This window comes from Periophthalmus magnuspinnatus, chromosome 11 (assembly GCF_009829125.3).
Source record: "Periophthalmus magnuspinnatus isolate fPerMag1 chromosome 11, fPerMag1.2.pri, whole genome shotgun sequence".
Classification (NCBI taxonomy): domain Eukaryota; kingdom Metazoa; phylum Chordata; class Actinopteri; order Gobiiformes; family Gobiidae; genus Periophthalmus; species Periophthalmus magnuspinnatus.
The window spans coordinates 30,283,786-30,306,913 of NC_047136.2; the positions used below are offsets into that span (position 1 = coordinate 30,283,786).

The window sequence follows — 23,128 nt, forward strand, 5'->3', positions numbered from 1 at the left end:
TCTCCTCTGGTGCATGGGTTTAAAATGAAACAAACACAAACGCACAATACAAGAATATGTAAACAAAAAGTAATGAGATATAGGGATGCAGGAGAATGGGAGGGCATATGACACACAGGGACACAGGAGGATGGGAGGGCATCTGACACACAGGGATACAGGAGCATGGGAGGGCATCTGACACACTATATTTATCCAACCACACCCCAGCTTTTGTAGACCAGGGCTTGCCACCTCCTTGTCTCCATGTAGATGTTATTGTTTTCCAAGAATGTTCCACATGATGACATTAAATTTGTCTGTCTCCATGAAGATAACCAGGTCAAGTTACAGGTCAGATCTGTGGAAAAATGTATGTATTTTTGAACAACAAAATGACTAGAAATTGAATTAATGCAAAATAAATGAGTTTAATACTTTGGAACTTCAGGCAAAGCAATAACATCTCAATGAAGAGAAGCTAGAAAAGTTACATAGTACTACTTTAAATGTAGTGTGTTTTGAACATTTAGAACAATGTTTGACTTTACTTTCATGTGTTCCCATTAAAGGCTTGACAGAAACAAACACATCCACATTCTACATTTTGTGTTCTGGTTCTCAGGCTGTTCACCATATCAGAGAGGAGGTTGCCAGATTAAAAAACAGCTTTACTCTCTCTCCTTTGGGACTTCCCCCCTCCTGCATCTGGATGGTGTAGTATACATTGGTGTAGTGATCAAGAACGTTGGGTTGCCAGATCTTGCGTCTAAATCTTTTCTCTCTCTACTGTAGGATTTTCCCCTCCTGTATCTACACTGTGTGTTGTGTTGCCAGATCCTGCATCTAAACCCATCCTCTCTCTTTCCTTTAGGACTTCCCTCTACTGCGTCTTGATGGTGTAGTGGACGATCAGTCAAACATTGTGGGCTTCTCGATGCTAAACACAAGCCACGCCCTTCACTCTGACTTCATGCGCAGCCTCAACCTGTCCTGGAGAGAGGGCTGTGTCTTAGGACAGTACCCCGGGCCCTCTGTGAGTACTACACAGCACTTAAATAAACAGGGGACAGTACCCTGTGCCCTCCGTGAGTACTACACAGCACATAAATAAACCTGGGACAGTACCCCGGGCTCTCCGTGAGTACTACACAGCACTTAAATTACAGCTCCTTCGGAACTCTGCAGCCCAGGTTATAACACGGACCCCCACTATCCACCACATCACCCCCGTACTCCTCTGGCTCCCCATAAAACAGAGAATTAACTTCAAAATACTAATTACCACCTTCAAAGCAATACACAACCTAGCCCCTTCATACATATCTTCTACATTGCTGCTCCTGCCCGCACTCTCCACTCCTCCTCCTCTCTCCAGCTCACTGTACCCTCTGCTCGACTTGTGACCATGAGCAACAGGGCTTTCAGTCACTCTGCCCCCCAGCTTTGGAACTCTCTCCCTCCTGATCTCCGCACCTTAGACTCTCTTCCACTCTTCAAATCCAGACTCAAAACTCACCTGTTCAGACTGTCCTATCTCTTGTCACCAATCACAGATCTTTTATCAATCAGTTTTTTGTCATGTTTTATTGTATTTGTATGTTTTTATCTCATTTTTATCTTGTTCAGTGTCCTTGGGTGTTTTGAAAAGCACTTATAAATAAAATATGTTATTATTATTATTATTATTATTATTATTATTATTATTATTATTATTATTATTATTATTATTATTATTATTATTATTATTATTATTATTATTATTATTATTATTATTACTATTATTATTATTATTATTATTATTATTATTATTATTATTATTAAATAAACCTGGGACAGTAGCCTCCATGAGTACTACACAGCATTTAGGTAAAACTGGTTGATTAATTTCATGGGGACATTTATGCAGATCTAAACTCCGCACACCGAACATTAGTCTCTTCTTATCGGACCTAGACAGCTGTGCCTGAATGCCTCATCTCCTGAGTGATGGCCACAAATAGAGATACACAATAGTCTGATACACAAGAGAGACCAGACACGCTTGAACTCAACACTCTCAAGTCTATGTGATTTTATATCATTCAGTCACAATGAAGGAGAGGTCCACTGATATGGACCGAACCAGGGCTGAACCAGGACGGACAGGGACTGAACCAGGATTGAACCAAGGCTGAACCAGGACTGGACCAGGACTGAACAAGAGCTGAACCAGAACTAAACTAGTACTACACCAGGACTAAACCGGGACTAAACCAGGACTAAACCTGGACTACACCAGGATTTACATTTATCCCTTCACAGTGATGGAGGAGATTGTCAGATTTACACTCAAACGAACCGCGACCCAGACAGATGCACATGGCACTTTTCTGTCCAGCCAGTTATGGGTTAAACCAGGACTGAACCAAGATTGAATTGGGACTGAACTGGGACTGTAACATCACTAAACCAGGACTGAAGTAGGATTGTACCGGGACAGAACCAGGACTGGACCAGGATTGAACAAGAGCTGAACCAGAACTAAACCAGAACTAAACAAGGACTACAACTGGACTAAACCAGGACTAAACCAAAACTACACCAGGACTTAAATTTATCCCTTTACAGTGATGGAGGGGATTGTCAGAATTATACCCAAATGAACCGTGACACAGGCAGGTGCACATGGCACTTTTCTGTCCAGCCAGTCATGGGTTAAACCAGAATTGAACCAAGATTGAATTGGGACTGAACTGGGGCTGAAACATCACTAAACCAGGACTGAAGTAGGACTGAATCAGGACAGAACCAGGACTGGACCAGGACTGAACAAGAGCTGAACCAGAACTAAACCAGAACTGAAGCAGGACTACACCAGGGCTAAACCAGGACTAAACCAGGACTAAACCAGGACTGAACCACAAATGAACCAGGACTGAACCAAGACTTAACCAGGACCGAACCAAGACAGAACTGGGACTGAAACAGGACTGAAGCATCACTAAACCAGGACTAAACTAGGACTAAACCAGGACTGAACCAGGACTAAACCACAAATGAACCAGGACTGAACCAAGACTGAACCAGGACTGAACCAAGACTGAACTGGGACTGAAACAGGACTGAACCATCACTAAACCAGGACTGAAGCAGGACTAAACCAGGGTTAAACCAAGACTGAACCAAGATTAAATTGGGACTGAACTGGGACTGAACAAGAGCTGAATCAGAACTAAAACAGAACCAAACTAGCACTACACCTGGACTAAACCTGGACTAAGCCTGGACTAAACCAGGGCTGAATCAGGACAAAACAGGCAGTGAATAAGAGGAAAGGTAAGATAAGCTAAAAGGCTTATGTATGGATTTTAAGGTTTTGGGACCGCTGCAATAGCAACTAACAATTTAAAATGAAATATTCTCATCACATTTATAGCACTTTCAATGGGCACTCAAAGCACTTTGCCAAACCACTCACCTGTTCACATACACTCACACACAAGTTTGCATGGACACTGCAGGACTAACTAAGCCACTGATGCCCCAAAAGTCCTCAAAATGGCACCTGTAATTGTTTTCTGGATCATGTTCCTTTAACATATTTAACTTGTCTCTCTCGATTATTCCAGGTTTTATGAGTGGTGTCATTTGTCCCTATCTTTTCCATGCTGACCCTTCTCTTTCTCGTCTCCATTCTGATCCGTCTCTCTTTCTCTCGCCTCCATTCTGATCCGTCTTTATTTCTCTCTCGTCTTCATTTTGATCCGTCTTTCTTTCTCTCTCTTGTATCTATTCTTATCCGTCTCTCTTTCTCTCTCTCTTTGACACAGATCTCCTCCTCTCTCACGTTTGATGCTGTCCATGGTCATCTTTCTCTCTCTCCTCCACTCTCATCCACCTCTCTCTGTCACACATGGTTGTCTCTCTCTCCTCTGTTCTGATCCCTCTCTCTCAATTTTCTCTTTGTTGCCAGATCTCCTCTGCTCTCATGTTTGACGCCGTGCACGTAGTTGTCAGCGCGGTGCGGGAATTGAACCGAAGTCAGGAGATTGGAGTGAAACCGCTCAGCTGCAGCTCTCCTCTTATCTGGCAACATGGGACCAGCCTCATGAACTACCTGCGCATGGTAACACACATTTATACATTTATATGTCTTGTAGCCAGTTCTTAGCCAGAAAAAAAAGGTTTGAGGGGGGGGAGTTAAAGAAGATTTTTTTTTTTTTTTTTTTTTTTTTTTTTTTTTTTAGAAAAGACAATCCTTCCTTAAACAGGAATGGAGCCTGAAACATAATCTCTCTCCCATCTATAACCCAATCCTCAGACCCAAAGAAAACAAAAGGAGCAAAGAGAACAATAGGGTGAGCCAATAGTGCCATTAAAGGTTGCATGGAGGCCATTAAGACTGGAACTGGAGACAATAGCTGTTTACAGTTTCAGTGTAGTTAGCTCTCCCATTCAGACAGATATAAGTCAGTGTCCAGCAGTAATCTGACCATAACTGAAGAAGTGGCTTGGATGAGCAGCCAAATGTCTTCACTCCTACAACATTGTGTCCACTTTTGGCAACACACAATTGTACTGCAGTGTTTCAGATAACATCACAACATTCTTTAGGGCAATAATACTGACTACAAATGGGCAGCTAAAATGAATATTGTCCAAATTCAGATTTGTATTGTAATACAGTGAACTCTTGGCTCTAGTCACTGATAGAAATGATCATTTCCAACACTTGTAAATTTACCTTTCGGATAAGTCATGGTAAAGTACAATGTAATCAACTGAGAAAACTGTCTCTTGTTCCCATCTCGGGGTATGACATCATCATATTTGAAAATCCCCCATATGTACCCTTTTTACTACTGATATTTTGCACTGACATCACACTGGGGGTGTTCTGGCTGTCAGAATAATGGTGGAATGTTCAGCAGTTACCATGGTGACTCAATGTGCACATTAGCAATAACTAACAAAAAATACAAAATGTATTTAAACAACATTTTCAGTAGCCTGTGATCAATCCGAGCATTCATGGTCCTGTTTAGGAGTTTGATTTTCAACAAAAAAGGTGACAAAAAGGTGACTGATTTTATTTTTATTTTATTTTTATTTTACATATGGGCAGAAGTAACTCAAAAACATATCTTTCCCCTATAGCCTCATCTCAGCCTACACCGTAAAAAAGAGTCAAACAGTCAAAATGATCACATTTTAGGCCTGTTTAGAGTAATAGAATCAAACACATTATCGTGGCAACCAGAGCTACGTGATCACTTCCGACTCTCCAGATCTGATTTCTAAGTCTAATGGTTCTAAATTGTTCTACCTGTCACTGATTACCAAAGCGTTTCCATGGATATCAGTTTATTGTGAGCTCTTATCATGTGGAAACAGGGCTAGAGTCTGTGTTTGTGAGTGAAAACGTCCACCAAGAAAGAAGATAATGTCTCAACTGTAGTGAAAAATATTTGTCAGTTTATGTATACTGACAGAGAAGATGCTGAGCTTTGTGCCAGTTTTTGTTAGATATAGACAGAGATATTAACCATAAACCAGGTCAACACATCTGCATAATTTTTAGCAGCAGATTCTCCAGAGAAGTCAGACCTGTCCTCCAGCTCAGCTTTAAATGTCACAACCTCATAGAAAGGTCTCTCTCCCCCTCCTTCCCTCTCTTTCTCTCTTCCTCTGTCTACTTCCTTGTCTCTCTGTCTCTCTCTCCTCCCTTCTCTCTCTTTCCCTATCTTCTTCTCTCTCTCTCCCTATCTTTCTCCTCCTCCTCCTCCTTCTCTTTTTCTCCTTCTCGCTCTCTTTCTCACCTTCTCTCTCCCTCCCACCACCCTCTCTCTCCTCTCCCTTCTTCACTGTTTTTCTCTCTCTCCCCCTCTCCGTCCCCCCTTCCTCTCTCGCTCTCTTTCTCACTTTCTCTCTCCCTCCCACCCATCTCTCTCTCCTCTTCTCCCTTCTTCACTGTTTTTCTCACTCTCTCCTCATCCTCCCCCTCTCTCTCTCTTTTTCTCTCTCTCCCCCTCTCCCTCTCTTTCCTCCTCTGTCATCCATCTCTCGCTGCTTCACTCCACAGCGTTTAGACCATTTTAATTACATGTGTTTCCTGTTCCTCGGCTCAAAACAAACAAATGACAAATAAATCAGACTAAGCACTTCCTGGTCTCACCAGTCAGTTACCATGGAGACCAACACCTGCTAACTCCTGTTCAGAGAGAGAGGAATTAACAATACAACTCTCTGCTGCATCCTCTGCTCCCGCTCCTGCTCCTGCTCCTCAGCTACTCTGCATCCTCTGCCCCTTTCCTCTGCATCTTCTGCTCCTCTGCCCTTCTACTCTGGCCGTCTCCTCTGTATTCTTTGCTGCTCTGCCCCTCTCCTCTGCTCCTCTGCTTTGCATCCTCTGCTCCTCTGCCCCTCTCCTCTGTATCCTCTGCTCCTCTGCCCCACTCCTCTGTATCCTCTGCTCCTCTGCCCCACTCCTCTGTATCCTCTGCTCCTCTGCCCCTTTTGCCCCTCTCCTCTGCTCCTCTGCCTCTCTCCTCTGCATCCTCTGCTCCTCTGACCCTCTCCTCTGCTCCTCTGACCCTCTCCTTTGCATCCTCTGCTCCTCTGCCCCTCTCCTCTGCATCATTTGACCCTCTCCTCTGTATCCTCTGCTCCTCTGCCCCACTCCTCTGTATCCTCTTCTCCTCTGACCCGGTCCTCAGCTCCTCTGCATCCTCTGCCCCTTTCCTCTGCATCTTCTGCTCCTCTGCCTCTCTCCTCTCCTCCTCTGCCCCTCTCCTCTGCATCTTCTGCTCCTCTGCCTCTCTCCTCTTCTCCTCTGCCTCTCTCCTCTGCATCTTCTGCTCCTTTGCCCCTCTCCTCTGGCCCTCTCCTCTGTATTCTTTGCTGCTCTGCCCCTCTCCTCTGCATCTTCTGCTCCTTTGCCTCTCTCCTCTTCTCCTCTGCCCCTCTCCTCTGCATCTTCTGCTCCTCTGCCTCGCTCCTCTTCTCCTCTGCCCCTCTCCTCTGCATCTTCTGCTCCTCTGCCCCTCTCCGCTGGCCCTCTCCTCTGTATTCTTTGCTGCTCTGCCCCTCTCCTCTGCATCTTCTGCTCCTCTGCCTCTCTCCTCTTCTCCTCTGCCCCTCTCCTTTGCATCCTCTGCTCCTCTGCCCCTCTCCTCTGCATCATTTGACCCTCTCCTCTGTATCCTCTGCTCCTCTACCCCACTCCTCTGTATCCTCTTCTCCTCTGACCCGCTCCTCAGCTCCTCAGCATCCTCTGCCCCTTTCCTCTGCATCTTCTGCTCCTCTGCCTCTCTCCTCTGTATCCTCTGCTCCTCTGCCCCACTCCTCTGTATCCTCTGCTCCTCTGCCCCTTTTGCCCCTCTCCTCTGCTCCTCTGCCTCTCTCCTCTGCATCCTCTGCTCCTCTGACCCTCTCCTCTGCTCCTCTGACCCTCTCCTCTCTATCCTTTTCCTCTGTCCCTTTCCTCTGCATCCTCTGCCCCTCTCCTTTGTATCATCTGACCCTCTCCTCTGCATCATCTACCCCTCTCCTCTGCCCCTCTCCTCTGCTCCTCTCCTCTGTATACTCTGCTCCTCTGCCCCTCTCCTCTGCTCCTCTGCCTTTCTCATCTGCATCCTCTGCCCCTTTACTCTGCATCCTCTGCCTCTCTCCTCTGCTCCTCTGACCCTTTCCTCTCTCTCTTCTCTGTTCCAGGTGGAGTACGACGGTCTGACTGGACACATTGAGTTTAACAGTAAAGGTCAGAGGACTAACTACACACTGAAGATCTTGGAGAAGCACCGCGGGGGTCACCGAGAGGTCAGAGGATACGCATGGGGTCATGATGTAAACAAACGTGTAAATCAGGAGCTCGAGCTAGATGAGCAATGTCTGAGGAGCAGCGCTGATTGAGGCTATTCATCAGGAGCATAGCCGTAAATTTCACGTGTTTGTGCTTCATTTAAGATGTGAAAAATACCAGAGACACAGAGCTCACAATGGGACGGATGAGGTTCATTTTAGCAGGTCTGCTGCCAGACTAGAACTCATTTAGTCATCTTTAAAGTGGACCTATTCTGAAAAATATCCCAGATCCCTTCACCATTTACTCACCTGAAGTTGTATTTGGAGTGATCCGCGCATGTTTGAGTAACCTTTTATCTCCTCTGACCATCTTATTTTCAAGACCCGATTTATTTGCGACCTGCATGTGCCCACTGCACACTTTTTCTAAATGTGTCCGCAGATTTCTAATGTGGAACTAGGCAGACTTGTTTCTTTTATTAAGTTGTATTAGATCAATATTGTCATTTAAATTGTCCAAATTGTATCATAGTGATCCACTGGTGTCATAGATTATAACTATAGAGCAGACACAAGCACAGTGCGTCTGCTTTAAACACTTGTTGAGATGCTCATGGCACATTGTGGACCTCACAGCTCAGATGTATTGATCCAGTGCAGTACAGTATTTCATTTGCCCTTAGCTGTAGTCCTGTCATTCTTTCTCTAATCGTGGATTAGACCTGGTTAGCTTAGTTTAAACCTATTATAGCTCTGAAGCTGTCAGACTCAGACAACCAAATATTTTTAGGTGGTGTGAAAAGTTTAAGAGTTTATCAACATCAACAATAAGTTTAATTACTCAATCCAAAACCATACTCTCTTTAGTAATATTAATATTTTATGAACATACAGTTTTCAAAGTGATGGACATAGATATAATCAGTGTGTTTGCATCAGAGAGTGGTCATTATGTTCTTATTGTTGATTGGCTGTAATTGCACTGTATAATTTATTCAATCCGGAACTCCTGATGGAAACTAGAATGGCTGCTCATGAACATGCACACGCGCAATTTATTTATGAAAAAGTGAAAAAAAGGAATGAACGCTGCTCTTACCTTCAATAAGGACCGTGGAGAGACAAGTTTTAACGCCTCCTGTTGTCCTTGGTGCTCCGCACTTTTGCTTATTCCATAAACTCACTGAGGCGTGTATCGAAGCAGAACTCATATCTGCCTCACTTTTTAAGAGGTATTTCATGCAGCTGAACTTATTTTCTCTGCTAAAACATGCAAACAAACAACGGCGTGTGATGACGTCACTGATCTGTGGCTCGGTGCAGTTGTGCAGGTGTGAGTGCACTAGACGAAACCTTTATTTTCTTGATTGAAGTCTCTCATGGTTTATGGGAACAGCTGGAGGCCGGTCTCTTTCTTGATGAGGCAGAATCCAACTCTGCTATGATGGCCAAAAAACTCAAAAACTGTTTAGTTATAGCGGTGTATCAGGAGTCAGGTCCAATGAACTGAGGACACACATTGTATCACTTCCTCAGAGACAGTGCTTGTGTTTCAAACCCAAATTGCTCTCATATAATTGACTGTGTGAACCTAAAGAAGTGGGCACGAGAGAAACAGAAAAATGTATTCTGCACATCAGGCAATTGCTTGAAAAAGCCAGTATAGGAGTGAAACATAGTAATTTTGAGCTTTTTAACTTGTGCACTGCACCTTTAAAGTCTATTCTCTGAGCCACAAGAAGTCAGTGCAGGGACCGAGCCTAGTCAAGATTTGAGCAGCAGCGTTCTGGATGTACTGCAGCTGTCTTAAGGCTTGTTTGGAGAGGCCAGTGAGCAGGTCGTTACAGTAGTTTAACCTACCGGAGACAAATGCATGGCTAAGTCTCTATAAGTCTGGTTTTGACAGTATAAATTAGATTTTTGCAATGTTTTTAGATGGTAAAAAGCTGCAGATGTTATTGATTTGATGTGACTGTTAAAGTTCAAGTCTGAGTCCAGTATTACCCTGAGATTTCTAGCCTGATTTGAAGGTTTTAGAGAGAGAGACTGGAGGTGACTGCTGACACTTTCTCTATATTTCTGTAGGCCAAAGATGATTACTTCAGTCTTGTCTGAGTTTAGCTGGAGAAAGTTGAGATGCTATTTTATAGCAGCTGAACCTGGCCCTGATACAACAGTCTCTCAATAAAAAATCAAAGTTGAAATGACTTGTGACCCTAATCCGATGGTGTGGTGGATAAGAGAGTGGCCAGTGTCAGCAAACACTAAGCGTCGTGTCACCACCTTGTCAATAAAATCAATGCTAACTGATGCTAGGCTGCTTTACGAGCGCATCAAAAGGTCAAAGGTCATGTGAGGTTGCACTGAGGTCCAGCTGATCAACTGAGCAAGTTAAATCTGATCTGAAGAGACCGGATAACCACTCCACAGTACTCCAGTATGTCCTCTCCACAGAGAGGACATACACACTTCACTCAGAGATCATGAGTCTAACCCACAACCTCCTGATACTGAGGGGAGGACACAGGATAAATCTTTGAAAATAATCTGCCTGGATCTGATTTTGTGTCTTGGGTCATCAGAGGCAAAGTGTTGGCAGAATTTAATTAAGATAAGAAAGGTGTTGCTATGGAAACATGCTTAGTGTTTATATGAACATTCAGACAAAACGACAACATTAATCTCTCCATCACAGCAAACAGATTAAACCAGTGTTGTTCTTTGTTTACATGTTCTTGCATTTGTAGTAAGATGTGCCAAATCAATAAGTACAAGTTAACTGGAGTCATTGTTTTGATGTTTCAATTTTTAAAAAGACTAGAACAAATTAGGGCTGTTGTCGTTTAGTTGATTAGTTGATGAGTTGGATGATGGAGTCTTTGTTTACATGTTGTGCAGCAGTGCATCACTATAGCAGAGAAAATAAGACCAGGACCATGAAAGATCTCTTAAACTGTGAGGCAGATGTGAGTCCTGCTGTGACATCCCTCTGTGAGTTTATAGATTAAACAATTATTGAAGGGGAGCGTGGAGTCCCTGTGAGTGCTGGAGCAGTGTTCATTCACATTGTCTCAGAGGTGGAAGCAAGTCATTGTTTTGGGAGTCTCAAGTAAGTCTCAAGTCTTTGGCCTCAAGTCTGACTCAAATCCCACATCACAGACAGGCAAGTCCAATTCGAGTCTGATGTCAGTGGCGCTGAAGTCGAGTCCAAGTTGAGTCCCAAGTGAGTGGCCCTGAGGTCGAGTCCAAGTTGAGTCCAAATCGAGTTCCAAGCCAGAGACACGCAAGTCGAAGTCAAGTCCCAAGTCACTGGCCCTGAAGTTGAGTCCAAGTTGAGTCCAAGTCGAGTCCAAGTCAAGTCTAAGTTCTCGGCTTTGCGCTTCAAGTCATTTAAAATCTGCAAAACCAAAGTACCAAATATAGCTTGTATTTATGCTTTTAATCTAAATTGTACTACCTAAAAAAGAAAATTTTTGGCTGTGTTTTCCAGTGCATCCATTGTGTCACCATAGTAACTGCTGAACATTCCTCCATAAACATCCATTTAAATGCGATGTGGATGTGATTTCATTGCATTTCATTTTTCCGTACTCCTTTGCATTAAAGGTTCGACAAGTTGGTCTTATTGTGGTTAGTGGTTAGCCCTGTGTTTTTCAGTCAGGAAGTTGTGGGTTTTTGCCACGATTGTTGTGGTAGAATACAGCACTATCTGAATGAAAATAATCAAAATGAGCAGATGAGCAGAGGGAGACATAAGAGTCTTGTTCTAAGCTGCTCACTGAACCCTGTGTCCTTGTGCTATTTGAGCGTTCCAAAAGTTGAAGTTCTGCATGTTCTAACTCTTTGGTTCGGTTTTGTTCCACATGATTTAAACCATGTTCTAAGGTCATATTCTGGTCTTCTCTGTTGCAGATCGGGATATGGTTTTCCAACAACACTCTGGCCATGAACTCCACGTCTCTGGAGCTCAACGCCTCCGAGACTCTGGCCAACAAGACGCTAATCGTTACCACCATCCTGGTAAGAGCTTTAAACTGCTAACAAGAGCTGACAAACAGGTTAGTACTGTGATGGCAGTGGTGTCATCATGGTATTAGCTTGTATGAGCTAATGCAGGCTAATACAACCTAACAGCAAGATACGCGTCAGTGTCATTGCCCAATTTAGAACCTTGAAAAAAAACTGATTTGGCAGTTTTTCAAACCGAGCATACCAGAGAGCTTTAATTTTAGAGATTTGTTTGGTCAACTTTACTCAGAATTTAAACTGTTTTACTGATAACTACTCGCTCAAAGTCTGTGAAAAGTATGTATTTAATCTGTTAATAAAGAAAACAGAGCCTAGTAAAGTATGACTGCCTGATTAAAACGGCTGTCTTAATTGTGGTCAAATACAATCATCTTTGTTCCTGTTTCTAAGAATAAACTCAGTGAAACTTTGACATAAATATTAGATTAGAGTAGATAGTACTTTATTGTTCAGTTTAAAGATCCAAAATTTTTTTGCAATGAAACAGCAGCTCTGTCACATAAACACAATACAAGGGCATCACACAGAGACATAAAAACATAGGACAGTTTAACAAAAATTGTCTTCTGCTTGTCATGACATCACTGATTTTATGGATTAAGCTCCTCATTTAACTTTAGGATATTAACTTCACATTGTATGAAGGACTGTCTATGCCTGACCCTGTGAGTGTGGACACAGTGCCTATGCCTGGATGGTAACAGCACATATTCTGTGTTTAGAACATGGCCGGAGTCAGAGATGATGTCCTTGGACAGTCACATGGTGTTATTATAGTGCACAGCCTCAAACAGTCCGTCCAGAAATTGGAATATGTATAAGATGAACCATATCTGTAGCTATAGCAACAAAACACAGAATAAACACATTTAAAAGAGGAAAAACAGGCTAAATCCCAAATTGATAATACACCTCCCTCCCCATTTTAAGTAAAGTAGTGAAGTTTAGTGTGTTGAGCAGTGCTACATATATATATATATATATATATATATATATATATATATATATATATATATATATATATATATATATATATATATATATATATATATATATATATATATATATATATATATATATATATATATATATATACATTTTCTTCCGCTTATCCGGGGCCGGGTCACGGGGGCAGCAGTCTAAGCAGGGACTCCCAGGCTTCCCTCACCCCGGACATGTCCTCCAGCTTCTCTGGTGGGACCCCAAGGCATTCCCAGGCCAGCCGAGAGACATAGTCCCTCCACACACTAACTGTAACTGTAGATCAAAGAAATGGACTCACTGAGGCAGTGGGCTCAGGCAGCGTGACGCCAACCATATTGTTCAGCTCCAGTCATCATTCAGGCTAGCAGTTATAGGGGCTAATTTGGAGCCAAGTTCCATATTAGGAATTTCAACCGTGAGTATCATAGCAACCAACGAGCCAATCGAGAGTGAGGTTGTTGAAGGTAACGCCCCTTCCCACCTGCACTGCTGGTTTAGCAGGGAGCGGGTACTTAGCAACGCTGTCAATCAAACCTGTTGTGAATGCTTGCAAAGTAGATAGCACCAGATCTGAAACATCACTGAAAAGTAAAGAACATCACTAAACATACATCCCTCACAGGAGAGTCCCTACGTGATGAGGAAGTCCCGGTACCAGGAGTTCTCTGGGAACGACCAGTATGAAGGCTTCTGTGTGGACATGCTCCGAGAACTCTCCCAGATCCTGCGCTTCTCCTTCAGGATCAAACTGGTGGACGATGGCCTCTATGGAGCTCCAGAGCCCAATGGCAGCTGGACCGGCATGGTGGGAGAGCTCATCAACAGGGTCAGTGCTAAACCGGGACTGAACCGGGTCTAAACCGGGACTAAAATGGGTCTAAAACAGGACAATAACAGAACTAAAGTCTTTATGGAGCTCCAGAGCCCAATGGCAGCTGGACCGTCATGGTGGGAAAACTCATGAACAGGGTGAGGACTAAACCAGGACTAGACCAGGACTAAATGAGAGGTAAAACATGGTGTACAGAGTTCTAATGCTGCATTCAAATTGCGCCGTCAGGGGACATGTGTATAAGATAGTCCCCATCCACCATTTCCGTGTCCGTGTTTGATGCAACGTGTTGAGGATTGAAGCCAGAGTTGAAAACTCTGAATTTTTAGCAAATTTTGGTGCACATCAACAAGTTTGTGTGTAAGTAGAGGTGAAACAGGACTAAACCAGGACTGAAATAGGACTAAACCAGGATTAAACCAGAACTAAACCAGGATTAGACCAGGACTAAACCAGGACTAGGTCTAAAAGGTTAAGGAAACTGTTTCACTCTTGATTAAGTTTTATTATTACAACGTTTTGGTCCTTCTACCTTCCTCAGGTATGAGGACAGCCCCTTCCGCTCCCCTTATACAAGTTAAGGGACCGTCCCCTTCAGTTTAATAAACCAATCACAATGGTGAAAACACACACATTTACGGTTAGACCCCAATATGCCCGCAAAATTGTGCATAATTCACTGTACAAAAGTCTTTTGTGAGTTAAAATGCATGGATAATAGCTAGAGACATATAAAGATTATTATCATTCAAAAAAGTAGCAGTTAGATGCCATAAATTTGACATAAATGACGACCCCAACAAGTTCACATGCATCTCCCTCAAAGTTCAGACGGAGCACAAACAAATAACATTCTTCATTACAACATTACATTAAACGATAGTTATCAATGATGAACTATGGTTTATTGTTTAATCGGAAATGTATGTGTTTTCACCATTGTGATTGGTTTATTAAACCGAAGGGGGCGGTATATAAGGGGAGCGGAAGGGGCTGTCCTCATACCTGAGGAAGGTCAAAGGACCTAAATGTTGTAGGAATAAAACTTAATCTCCTCCTACGCACCTGTCGCCCAGTCAGGTGTGCAGAGTCTTCACAGAAACTAAACCAAGACTAAACCAGGAGTGAAACAGGACTAAAACATGATTAGGCCAGGATTAAACCAGGATTAGACCAGGACTAAACCAGGATTAGGCCAGGTTTAAACCAGGAGTGAAATAGGACTAAACTAGATTTAAACCAGGACTAAACCAGGACTCCAACTGGACTAAACCAGGATTAGACCAGGACTAAACCAGGACTCAAACTGGAATTAAACTAACAATTTAACACTGGGACAGAATCATGTCAAACTATAACCTTGGTCCACACAGGTGCTTAAACCCACACCCAATTTAGGACCAATTGAAATAAACAAACAAGAAAACAAATAAATATATAAATCCAGGCACTAGGAGCAAACCAAGTCTTCATCTTTCAAAACCTCAGCTGATCTGATTCTCTACATTAAACAGGATTGCTCTGAATGGAGCTCAGAGCTGGTGTTTTTAAAAGAAAAGTGAATTGTGTTCTTACTACAGCGTTTTTTTGTTTTTGTTTTTGTTTTGTTTTTTTGCTGGGAAAAACTAAAGGCGGAACAAAAGACTACACATCCAAGGTCAAACTGGAAAACATTTATTTAATCAGAAAAGTGTCTCTGGAGTTTGAAATATTACAGACATTTTGAAACACAAACAGAAAGAGAGAAAGAGGAAGGAGAGGGAGAGAGAGGAGGAAGAGGAGGAGAGAAGAAGAAACGGGGGAGAGGGAGACAAGGGGAAGGAAAGGGGGGAGAGAAGGGTGATAGAGGAAGGAGAGGGGGAGAGGAGAGGGCGAGAGGGGGGACAAGGGGAAGGAGAGGGGAGGAGAGAAGGATGATAGTGAAGGAGAGAGGGAGAGAGAGAGGGAGAGGAAGGAGAGGAGGAGGGGGGCAAAGGGGCAGAGGGGGGACAAGGGGAAGGAGAGGGAGGGGGTGATAGAGGAAGGAGAGAGGGAGAAAGAGGGGGAGAAAAGAGGGAGAGGATGGATTGGAGGAGATAAAGGAGAAAGAGGGGAGGGGGGAGAGAGATGGAGGGGGAGAGGAAGAGGTGAGAGAGAAGTGAGAGAGGAAGGAGGAGAGAAAAAGAGGAGAGATAGAGGGGAGAGAGGGAAAAGGAGAAAGTGAGGGCAAAGGGGAGAGGGGCTATGTGAAAGAGAAATGGAGAGAGGTAAAGAAGGAGGAGATGACAAACTTTTATTTAACTCTCTCCTGATGAAGCTCCGTCTGTCAGAGCTATTTATAGGTTCAAAGTCGACTCTCAAAGTGCAGATCCACAGGAGCAACCTACACTATATCACTATTAAACCTACACTATATCACTTTTCTGGAGGAGGGTCCAGTACCTGCTTATCTCACATGCTCCTTTGTCTGTTCTGCATTTGGGTTTAAACCTGTATCTATATCTCTGTTTCAGATGACGTCATCACATTCTGTAGGTCAGTCATGTTTAACACAGATGGAGGCAGCTCAAATAAATCTTGTTCAAATGCAGATGCTTGCTGTAACACAGTGAGCTCTTGCGTCTAGTCACTGATAGAAATGATCAGGCTCAACATTTGTGCGTGTGTGTGTATCTCTCTCTCTCTCTCTCTCTCTCTCTCTCTCTCTCTCTATATATATATATATATATATATATATATATATATATATATATATATATATATATATATATATATATATATATATATACATATATATATATATATATATATATATATATATATATATATATATATATATATATATATATATATATATATATATATATATATATATATATATATATATATATATATATATAACCCACTATGTAACAGCTTTATTCACTCCCAATAGTGTCTATCAGTGTTTATTCTTTCTCTCCTCTTTTTTTTCTTGCTCTCTCTCCTTTTTCTCTCCGCATCATTCTTGGCTCTCTCTTCCCTCCCTCTGCAATTGCTTTATTAACTTTGTCCTGAATAAATGAACTGGACTCCCCTCCTCCTCCTTTGTCTCCCTCTTTACCCCTGTCCCTCCCCTCTCTCTTTCTCTCTCTCTTTTCTTCCCTCTCTCTCTCCCTCCTCCTTCTCCTCCCTCTGTGATGGCTTTATTCACTTTGTCCTGAATAAATGAACTGGACCTCAGTCTGATGTAACTCTGTGAAACTTGTTAATCCATTATCTCTTAATCACAGCTGTGTCCCCCTGGCTGCTACAAGCTAATGCTAGCCTAATGCTTGGCTAACACAGGGGTCCCCAACCTTTTTTGCACCACGGACCGGAATAATGTAGGTTTTATTTTCACGGACCGGCCTTCTACACATGGCAGATAAATATGGCAAAAATAAGTTAAGTGCATAAAAAATACAACTCACCATACAGCTGCATCAGTGGGAGCCCTGCACTTGTTTCTTCTTTCCTTCTTGCTCACATTTGTTTCTTTTGAAAAACTTTTAATCCCAGGTGCTTAGTCTCCATGTGCCAAAGCAGTTTTGAAGGTTTCTTTGCCTCATTTGAGCGGACTCTGTGCGTGAGAGTCACATGTAGTGACAAACCCATATTTTAAGTAGGACTCCTGGTATTGTCTGTTAAATTTAGCTGCATCAGTGGGAGCCCTGCACTTGTTTCTTCTTTCCTTCTTGCTCACATTTGTTTCTTTTGAAAAACTTTTAATCCCAGGTGCTTAGTCTCCATGTGCCAAAGCAGTTTTGAAGGTTTCTTTGCCTCATTTGAGCGGACTCTGTGCGTGAGAGTCACATGTAGTGACAAACCCATATTTTAAGTAGGACTCTTGGTATTGTCTGTTAAATTTAGCTTTCTTTTTCTTAGAGGTCGTAGTGTCCTCTTCTGGCTCCTCAGTTGGCCTTTTCACCTTTGTTAAAAAGCTCTCCAAAGACGTTTGTTTTGGCTCATTTTCACTAGCTTATGGCACTACTTTTGGGTGACGTGTCTGTTGTGTTATACGTGATACGTCATCGCGGAGGACAAGAGCAGATAATATACTTGCCACTACATCAAATAAATTTCTGTGGCAATTTCCTATCAGGATTTTCATTATATATCTACGGACAAGCTTATTAGCGCATCATGAGGGATGGGCGAAAGTTACGTCATGCAGAGAAGATGCAGTCCCTGATAAATTATTTACTGTTTTTGTGCGGCCCGGTAGCAAATGCATAACGGACTGGTACCGGTCCCCGCCCCTGTGGTTGGGGACCACGGGGCTAACACACAGGTACTATACACAGGGCTAACACACAGAGCTAACACACAGGGATAGCACACAAGGCTAACACACATAAACCTGAACTAAAATGATGACACCAGAACTAAAGTGATGACACCAGTAGTAAAACAAGGTCCTCAGATTGTGATTTAACAGTTGTGTGTTTTATGCCCTTCCTGTCATGACCAGTGGCATTAATGCGACTGGAGTGAGCAATGAGGAGAAAGCGTCTTGCCAGGATTGTCAGGATTGAACCAGTGACTTTCTACATGTCTTAAAGGTGCACCTACCTGCTCATCCCCATGGGAATGTTGTGTTGCCTATAATGTTGCACAGTATGGCATTAATAGACAAGCCAGTAACAGCGCCAGGTCAGGTCAAAGGTCAGATCTGTGGAGAGGGTGAACCCACTTGTAGCAAGAATGTATGTTTAGCAATAAGAACACCTTTAACTGAATGAGTGCAACATAGAGAAATGTAATGACATACTGTGGAACATTCCAGGCAAATCTCAACATTCCGGGCGGGCCCAGAATAACCCGATCAGACCCTCACATGTTCAGATGTGCAGATGACAGAGGGTGATCACAGACTGCAGTAATGATGACGTTCTGAAACTCTCTGAAATCATGTCTAACGCAGAGTTGCATCAGATTTGAGCAGAAATATCTCATTTTCTCGTTTTCCTTTTACATAAAATATTCACTGTGTTATTGTTATAAGAGGCCGGCGCAGAATTAATTCCTTTCTGCTAAAGTGCATGTATTCTGCATGACTCCTTTGTAACAGCAGCTGTGTATTTGTATAGCACTTTGTCTGAAAATGGTGGGTTTGACATATTCTTTATGGTTGAGGTTACAGTGGGTCTGTGGTCCATAATGCATAGTGTCTATGCATTATGGTCTGTCCATGTGTAGAGAATGTATTAAAAAGTGTGCTGAGGCAGCGTGACATCACACCACAGCAGTTGGCTTCAGCCAAATTATGCCAGTCAAGGCTAGTCAATGCCAGCAATTATAGCTAATTTCCAACAAAGTCCTATGTTTGGAAATCCAGGTGAGGGAAAATCAGGAGCGAGGTTGGTACTTGCCCCTTCCCACCTGCACCGCTGGTTTGGTAGGGGGTCGGGCGCTTAGCAATGAGGCACAACAGCTGTCAATCAAACCTGTTGCTAACACTAGCAGGGGCGACCAGGGAGAAGCCTCATTGGTCTGTTATTAATATTCATATCTTGATTTATGGACAAAATAGCAAAATAAAAATGCAAGTATCATGTAGAGCAAGTTAATACGAACATTCTAAGACCAAAATGATGAGTGTGACAGCAGAAGTTACAGAGAGATTTTTCAATAGAGAGTGAATTGGAGCCATAGTCAATGCAGCTGAATTGAATCCATGCTCACTTCCTGTTTGGAACAAGGCAACAAGTGGGATAGCTATGCATGTAGTTTGAATGTGAGTCCATTTCAGTTCCTTCTCTGCGGATGAATGTCTCTCTCTGTCAGACAGGTTAGACTGCTGTTTTCACTAAATCATTGTCTATATAATTACTGTCATTAATATCTCTTATAACTCAGCACTACTTTTTCAACTTTTATTTCAGCTTTTCTGCACAAACTCTCACTTGACTGCTATAACATCATGATTTATAACTGTGACTGATATTATCCCACCAAATTAAGTGATGATTTAAAATCTGTCACGTGCACTTAAATCAGACCTATTCTGCAAAATTAACTTTTCAGAGCTTTTAACTATGTTATAGTTGTTTCCTTCTCATTGACCCTCTGAAGTTATGAGTGATTCATGCATGTTTGAGTCATCTTTATTCGGCTGTATTCAAGACGTCCTTGCTCTGATTTGCCCTGTTTTCACCTCCATTGGTACACAGCCACTGTGACGTATTTTGTTCTCCAATTTTATTTTCTTAATCAGTGATACTCGTAGGATTTGGCAGCATCCTGTAGTCATTTTGGTTCAAATGAAAAAAAATCTGCTGCTCACTAGTGTGATGTGCAGGGGTTGACAGCATGCGCCATAAATCACCATAAACATCATGTTATGATGATGTTTATTGCGATGTCAGCTCCCATTGAACACCACTGTTTTCTAATGTGGAAGTCAGTGGACTTGTTTCTTTTATTCGATTGTTTTAGATCAATATAATTGCACTTTAAAATGTCCAAACATTTACACATACAATGCACAAATGTCATAGGTTATAACTGTAAAGCAGACACAAGCACAGTGTCTTTAACTTAACTTATGCAGTTTAGAGCCCATCATCTGCTCTAGTGGAGCTTCCATTTTTTCTCTCCTTATTTTATATGACTTAAGTGATTCTGAATCTGAAAAAATACATGTGTAATTTTTCCCTGTGTTTCTATGAAGTCTTTAATCTTTTCAGTGACCTCAAACTGCTGCACAGTTACATATTGTAGATAATGACCCATTCTCTGCTTTTACTTTCAGAGCCTTCTCGGTGCAGAAACTTTGTGAAAATTGCGTTCATTTTTCAGTGTTCAGGAGTTCATTATGTTTAAGCTGGGTGGGAAAATGGCAGACACTTATCATGGCTCGGGGTAACAAAGACGAATGTTGCACGTTTCAGCTTTGCTAATTCTGCTCTGGCTCTGAAGTGTGACTGGCAACTTCTGAACAATGCGATTTTTTTCATTTTTCCCTGTGGCGCCTGAACCCAGCAGGACTCGGGCTACTTCGACTTTGGGTTTGTTTAATGAAATATTGATCGCTGGTGTGTATTTCGCTGCAGCAGAATGCATTAGGTTGCACCACTACTACGCAGGTCTCTGGAGAAGGCACACCTCCTTTTGTTTGGCCCCAGTCCCAGTCTTAGTCCTGCTCTTGATCCTGGTTTGGTTCTTGTGGGTCCAGCTGTGCTCCTATAGCTGTGCTCCATTCTGTTGTGTGACTCACACCAAACTGCTGTGTTTTAAAGCCCTTGTGTGTTATATGAGCCAGTTTCTGAACCAATTATTAATAGTAGCTTCATATAGACATAGGCATCACACTGCAGGCATTTGGAATATCACTTGTATATTAAATTATTTGAAGATTCGTATTTCTTGCACCGTACTGTTGACATGATTTTTTTTTTTTCCCATTTTTGTGTCTGTCCTTTGAAAATACAGTGGTCCCTGGTTTATCTTGGGGGTTATGTTCTAAAAAATAAGCCAAAAAGACAAAATCTGCAAAGTAGTCATCTTTGTTTTTCATATTTTTTATATGTTTTAAGGCTGTAAAACCCCTCACCACACACTTTATGCATTTTTCTCAGACAGGTATTCCCATTTTCTCACATTTCCCTCTTGTTTAATTAATTAACAGTACTTCAGGCGTATTTCACAGTTCCTCTGACTGTGCCTCTTCGTCTTGGTAGTGTCAATTGAACATTTATGTAAATTTGACTGAATGCATGCTATACTGTACAGTCCCTTAGCCAATCAGGACGCACAACCGAATGCACGTTCATATGCTGTAAAAAAGCATGCAAAATTGCACCCAAAAAAAATCCACTTAACAGTGAGACTGCGAAAGGTGAAACATAATATAGCAAGGGACAATTGTATTTAATATTTAACCCAGTTGTGTGGTAGAATAGTGTTAAAAAATAAAAAATAGAACAGTGTGGACAGCGGGTCACAGCTGAGCGTGTAGTGAGTACCTGAACATGTGCGGGGCCCCACATGGCTCAAGTCTTACAGAGCCACAGAACAGGGAGAGGCTACAAAACACCAGCCATAAATCCAGCCTCTCATGAACGAATAAAATCAAGAGGAGGTCAAAGAATCAATATGACCCACTGCCCCTAAACCACACACACGCACACACACAGACACAGGCACACAGTGTGTACAATATCTTTAGCCAAAGTCACTACTTGCTTAACCTTAACCTAAACTCTAAGCTTAACCTAAATGAACCCAGATCTAAACTTTAAACCATGTTGTTGATTTAGTTGATCTAACAATAAAAGATTTACATCATGGACCTGATTTTATCCCCATAAGAGACAAGTGCTGTCATGATACTTAAATGTCAAACACGATTTCGAAACTAAGGAACACACACACACACACACACACACACACACACACCCACACACCCCCACACACACGCACACACACCCACACACACACACACACACATCAAAAAGCTGGAGATGATCTGAACCAGCAAAGACACTGCTGTTCTTTATGTTCCCCCTGAAGGCTGTCAATGGAACTACACCTCATTACTGCCTCCTCTCATGTCTCTGTCTTTTACCTGCAGTGGGTGCAGCATGAGCAGACTGTCGTGAGATATGAGGCGAAAAACAAACCAGAATCCATCTCTCAAAGTTCCTCCTGATCTTCTGGGATTTGCACAGTGTTTGGTGGGAGGAAGAGAGTGGAGATTTACAGACAACAAAACAGGAAAAAAAACAAAAAAACAAACAGTGTAAATTATACATGCATGATGCTGGGTACTTGACATTTGAGGGTGTAATGCCTTTTTTCCGTCCTGCCGTGTGACACACCTTTGTAGCAAAGAAGATATAGAAAAACAAATCAGCTCTACAACAATGGCAAGGAAATCTTTTCACAAGCTTTACATCATGTTTTTTTATGTAACTCTTTTAATTTGAGACATTTTAACATGCTTTTCGGTGTGACCTCTTCTGTCACACCCTTCACACCCCACTGGATACTCACTACAAATCTACCATGTTAAAAATCCTAAGAAATGTCTTAATATAGTAGTACTCATTTGTCCCATTGTAAAGAACATCATTTTCATCATCAATGATTCATTTGTACCTGTATCTTAAACCCTTAATCCTACAGTGCCCCCTGGTGCTCTGGGATTACTGCTGAGCTCATAGCTTTTGTGTAACTGTCTTTTTAAGTGTGTGATTTTTCATGTTATACCACAGGACATCCTTTAGATTACAGCATTAAAAAGGTTATATCTTTTTTTAGATTTAAAGGTGTAGTTTTATTAAATAATTTATACATGCTTCCCTTCATGCCAACACCTTTATGAATTGTCTCTGACACAAGAAACTCGTCATTTTAGTGTTTTTTTTTTTGTTTTTTTTTCTTTTTTTAAATACCAGGAAATGATACAGAACTTCATGTTGAAACTATGTATAATTTATAGAATACAGATGTTTGGGTTTCTTTCCCAGCACCTCCTTTACTTTTGTGTAACATTGAGCTGAATTTTGGGGGAAG

General features: G+C 42.1%; 1 protein-coding gene across 1 annotated transcript in view; it reads left to right on the forward strand.

Moving 5' to 3' along the window:
- The window catches only part of LOC117378385 (glutamate receptor ionotropic, kainate 5-like), a 76,692-nt gene that overhangs the window by 21,902 nt on the left and 31,662 nt on the right, over nucleotides 1–23,128 (forward strand). Inside the window, exons 8-12 of the mRNA XM_033974973.2 lie at nucleotides 854–1,015; nucleotides 3,935–4,087; nucleotides 7,675–7,779; nucleotides 11,677–11,784; nucleotides 13,400–13,603. Coding sequence (XP_033830864.1) covers nucleotides 854–1,015; nucleotides 3,935–4,087; nucleotides 7,675–7,779; nucleotides 11,677–11,784; nucleotides 13,400–13,603 — 732 coding nt within the window. The remainder of the gene's footprint in view (nucleotides 1–853; nucleotides 1,016–3,934; nucleotides 4,088–7,674; nucleotides 7,780–11,676; nucleotides 11,785–13,399; nucleotides 13,604–23,128) is intronic.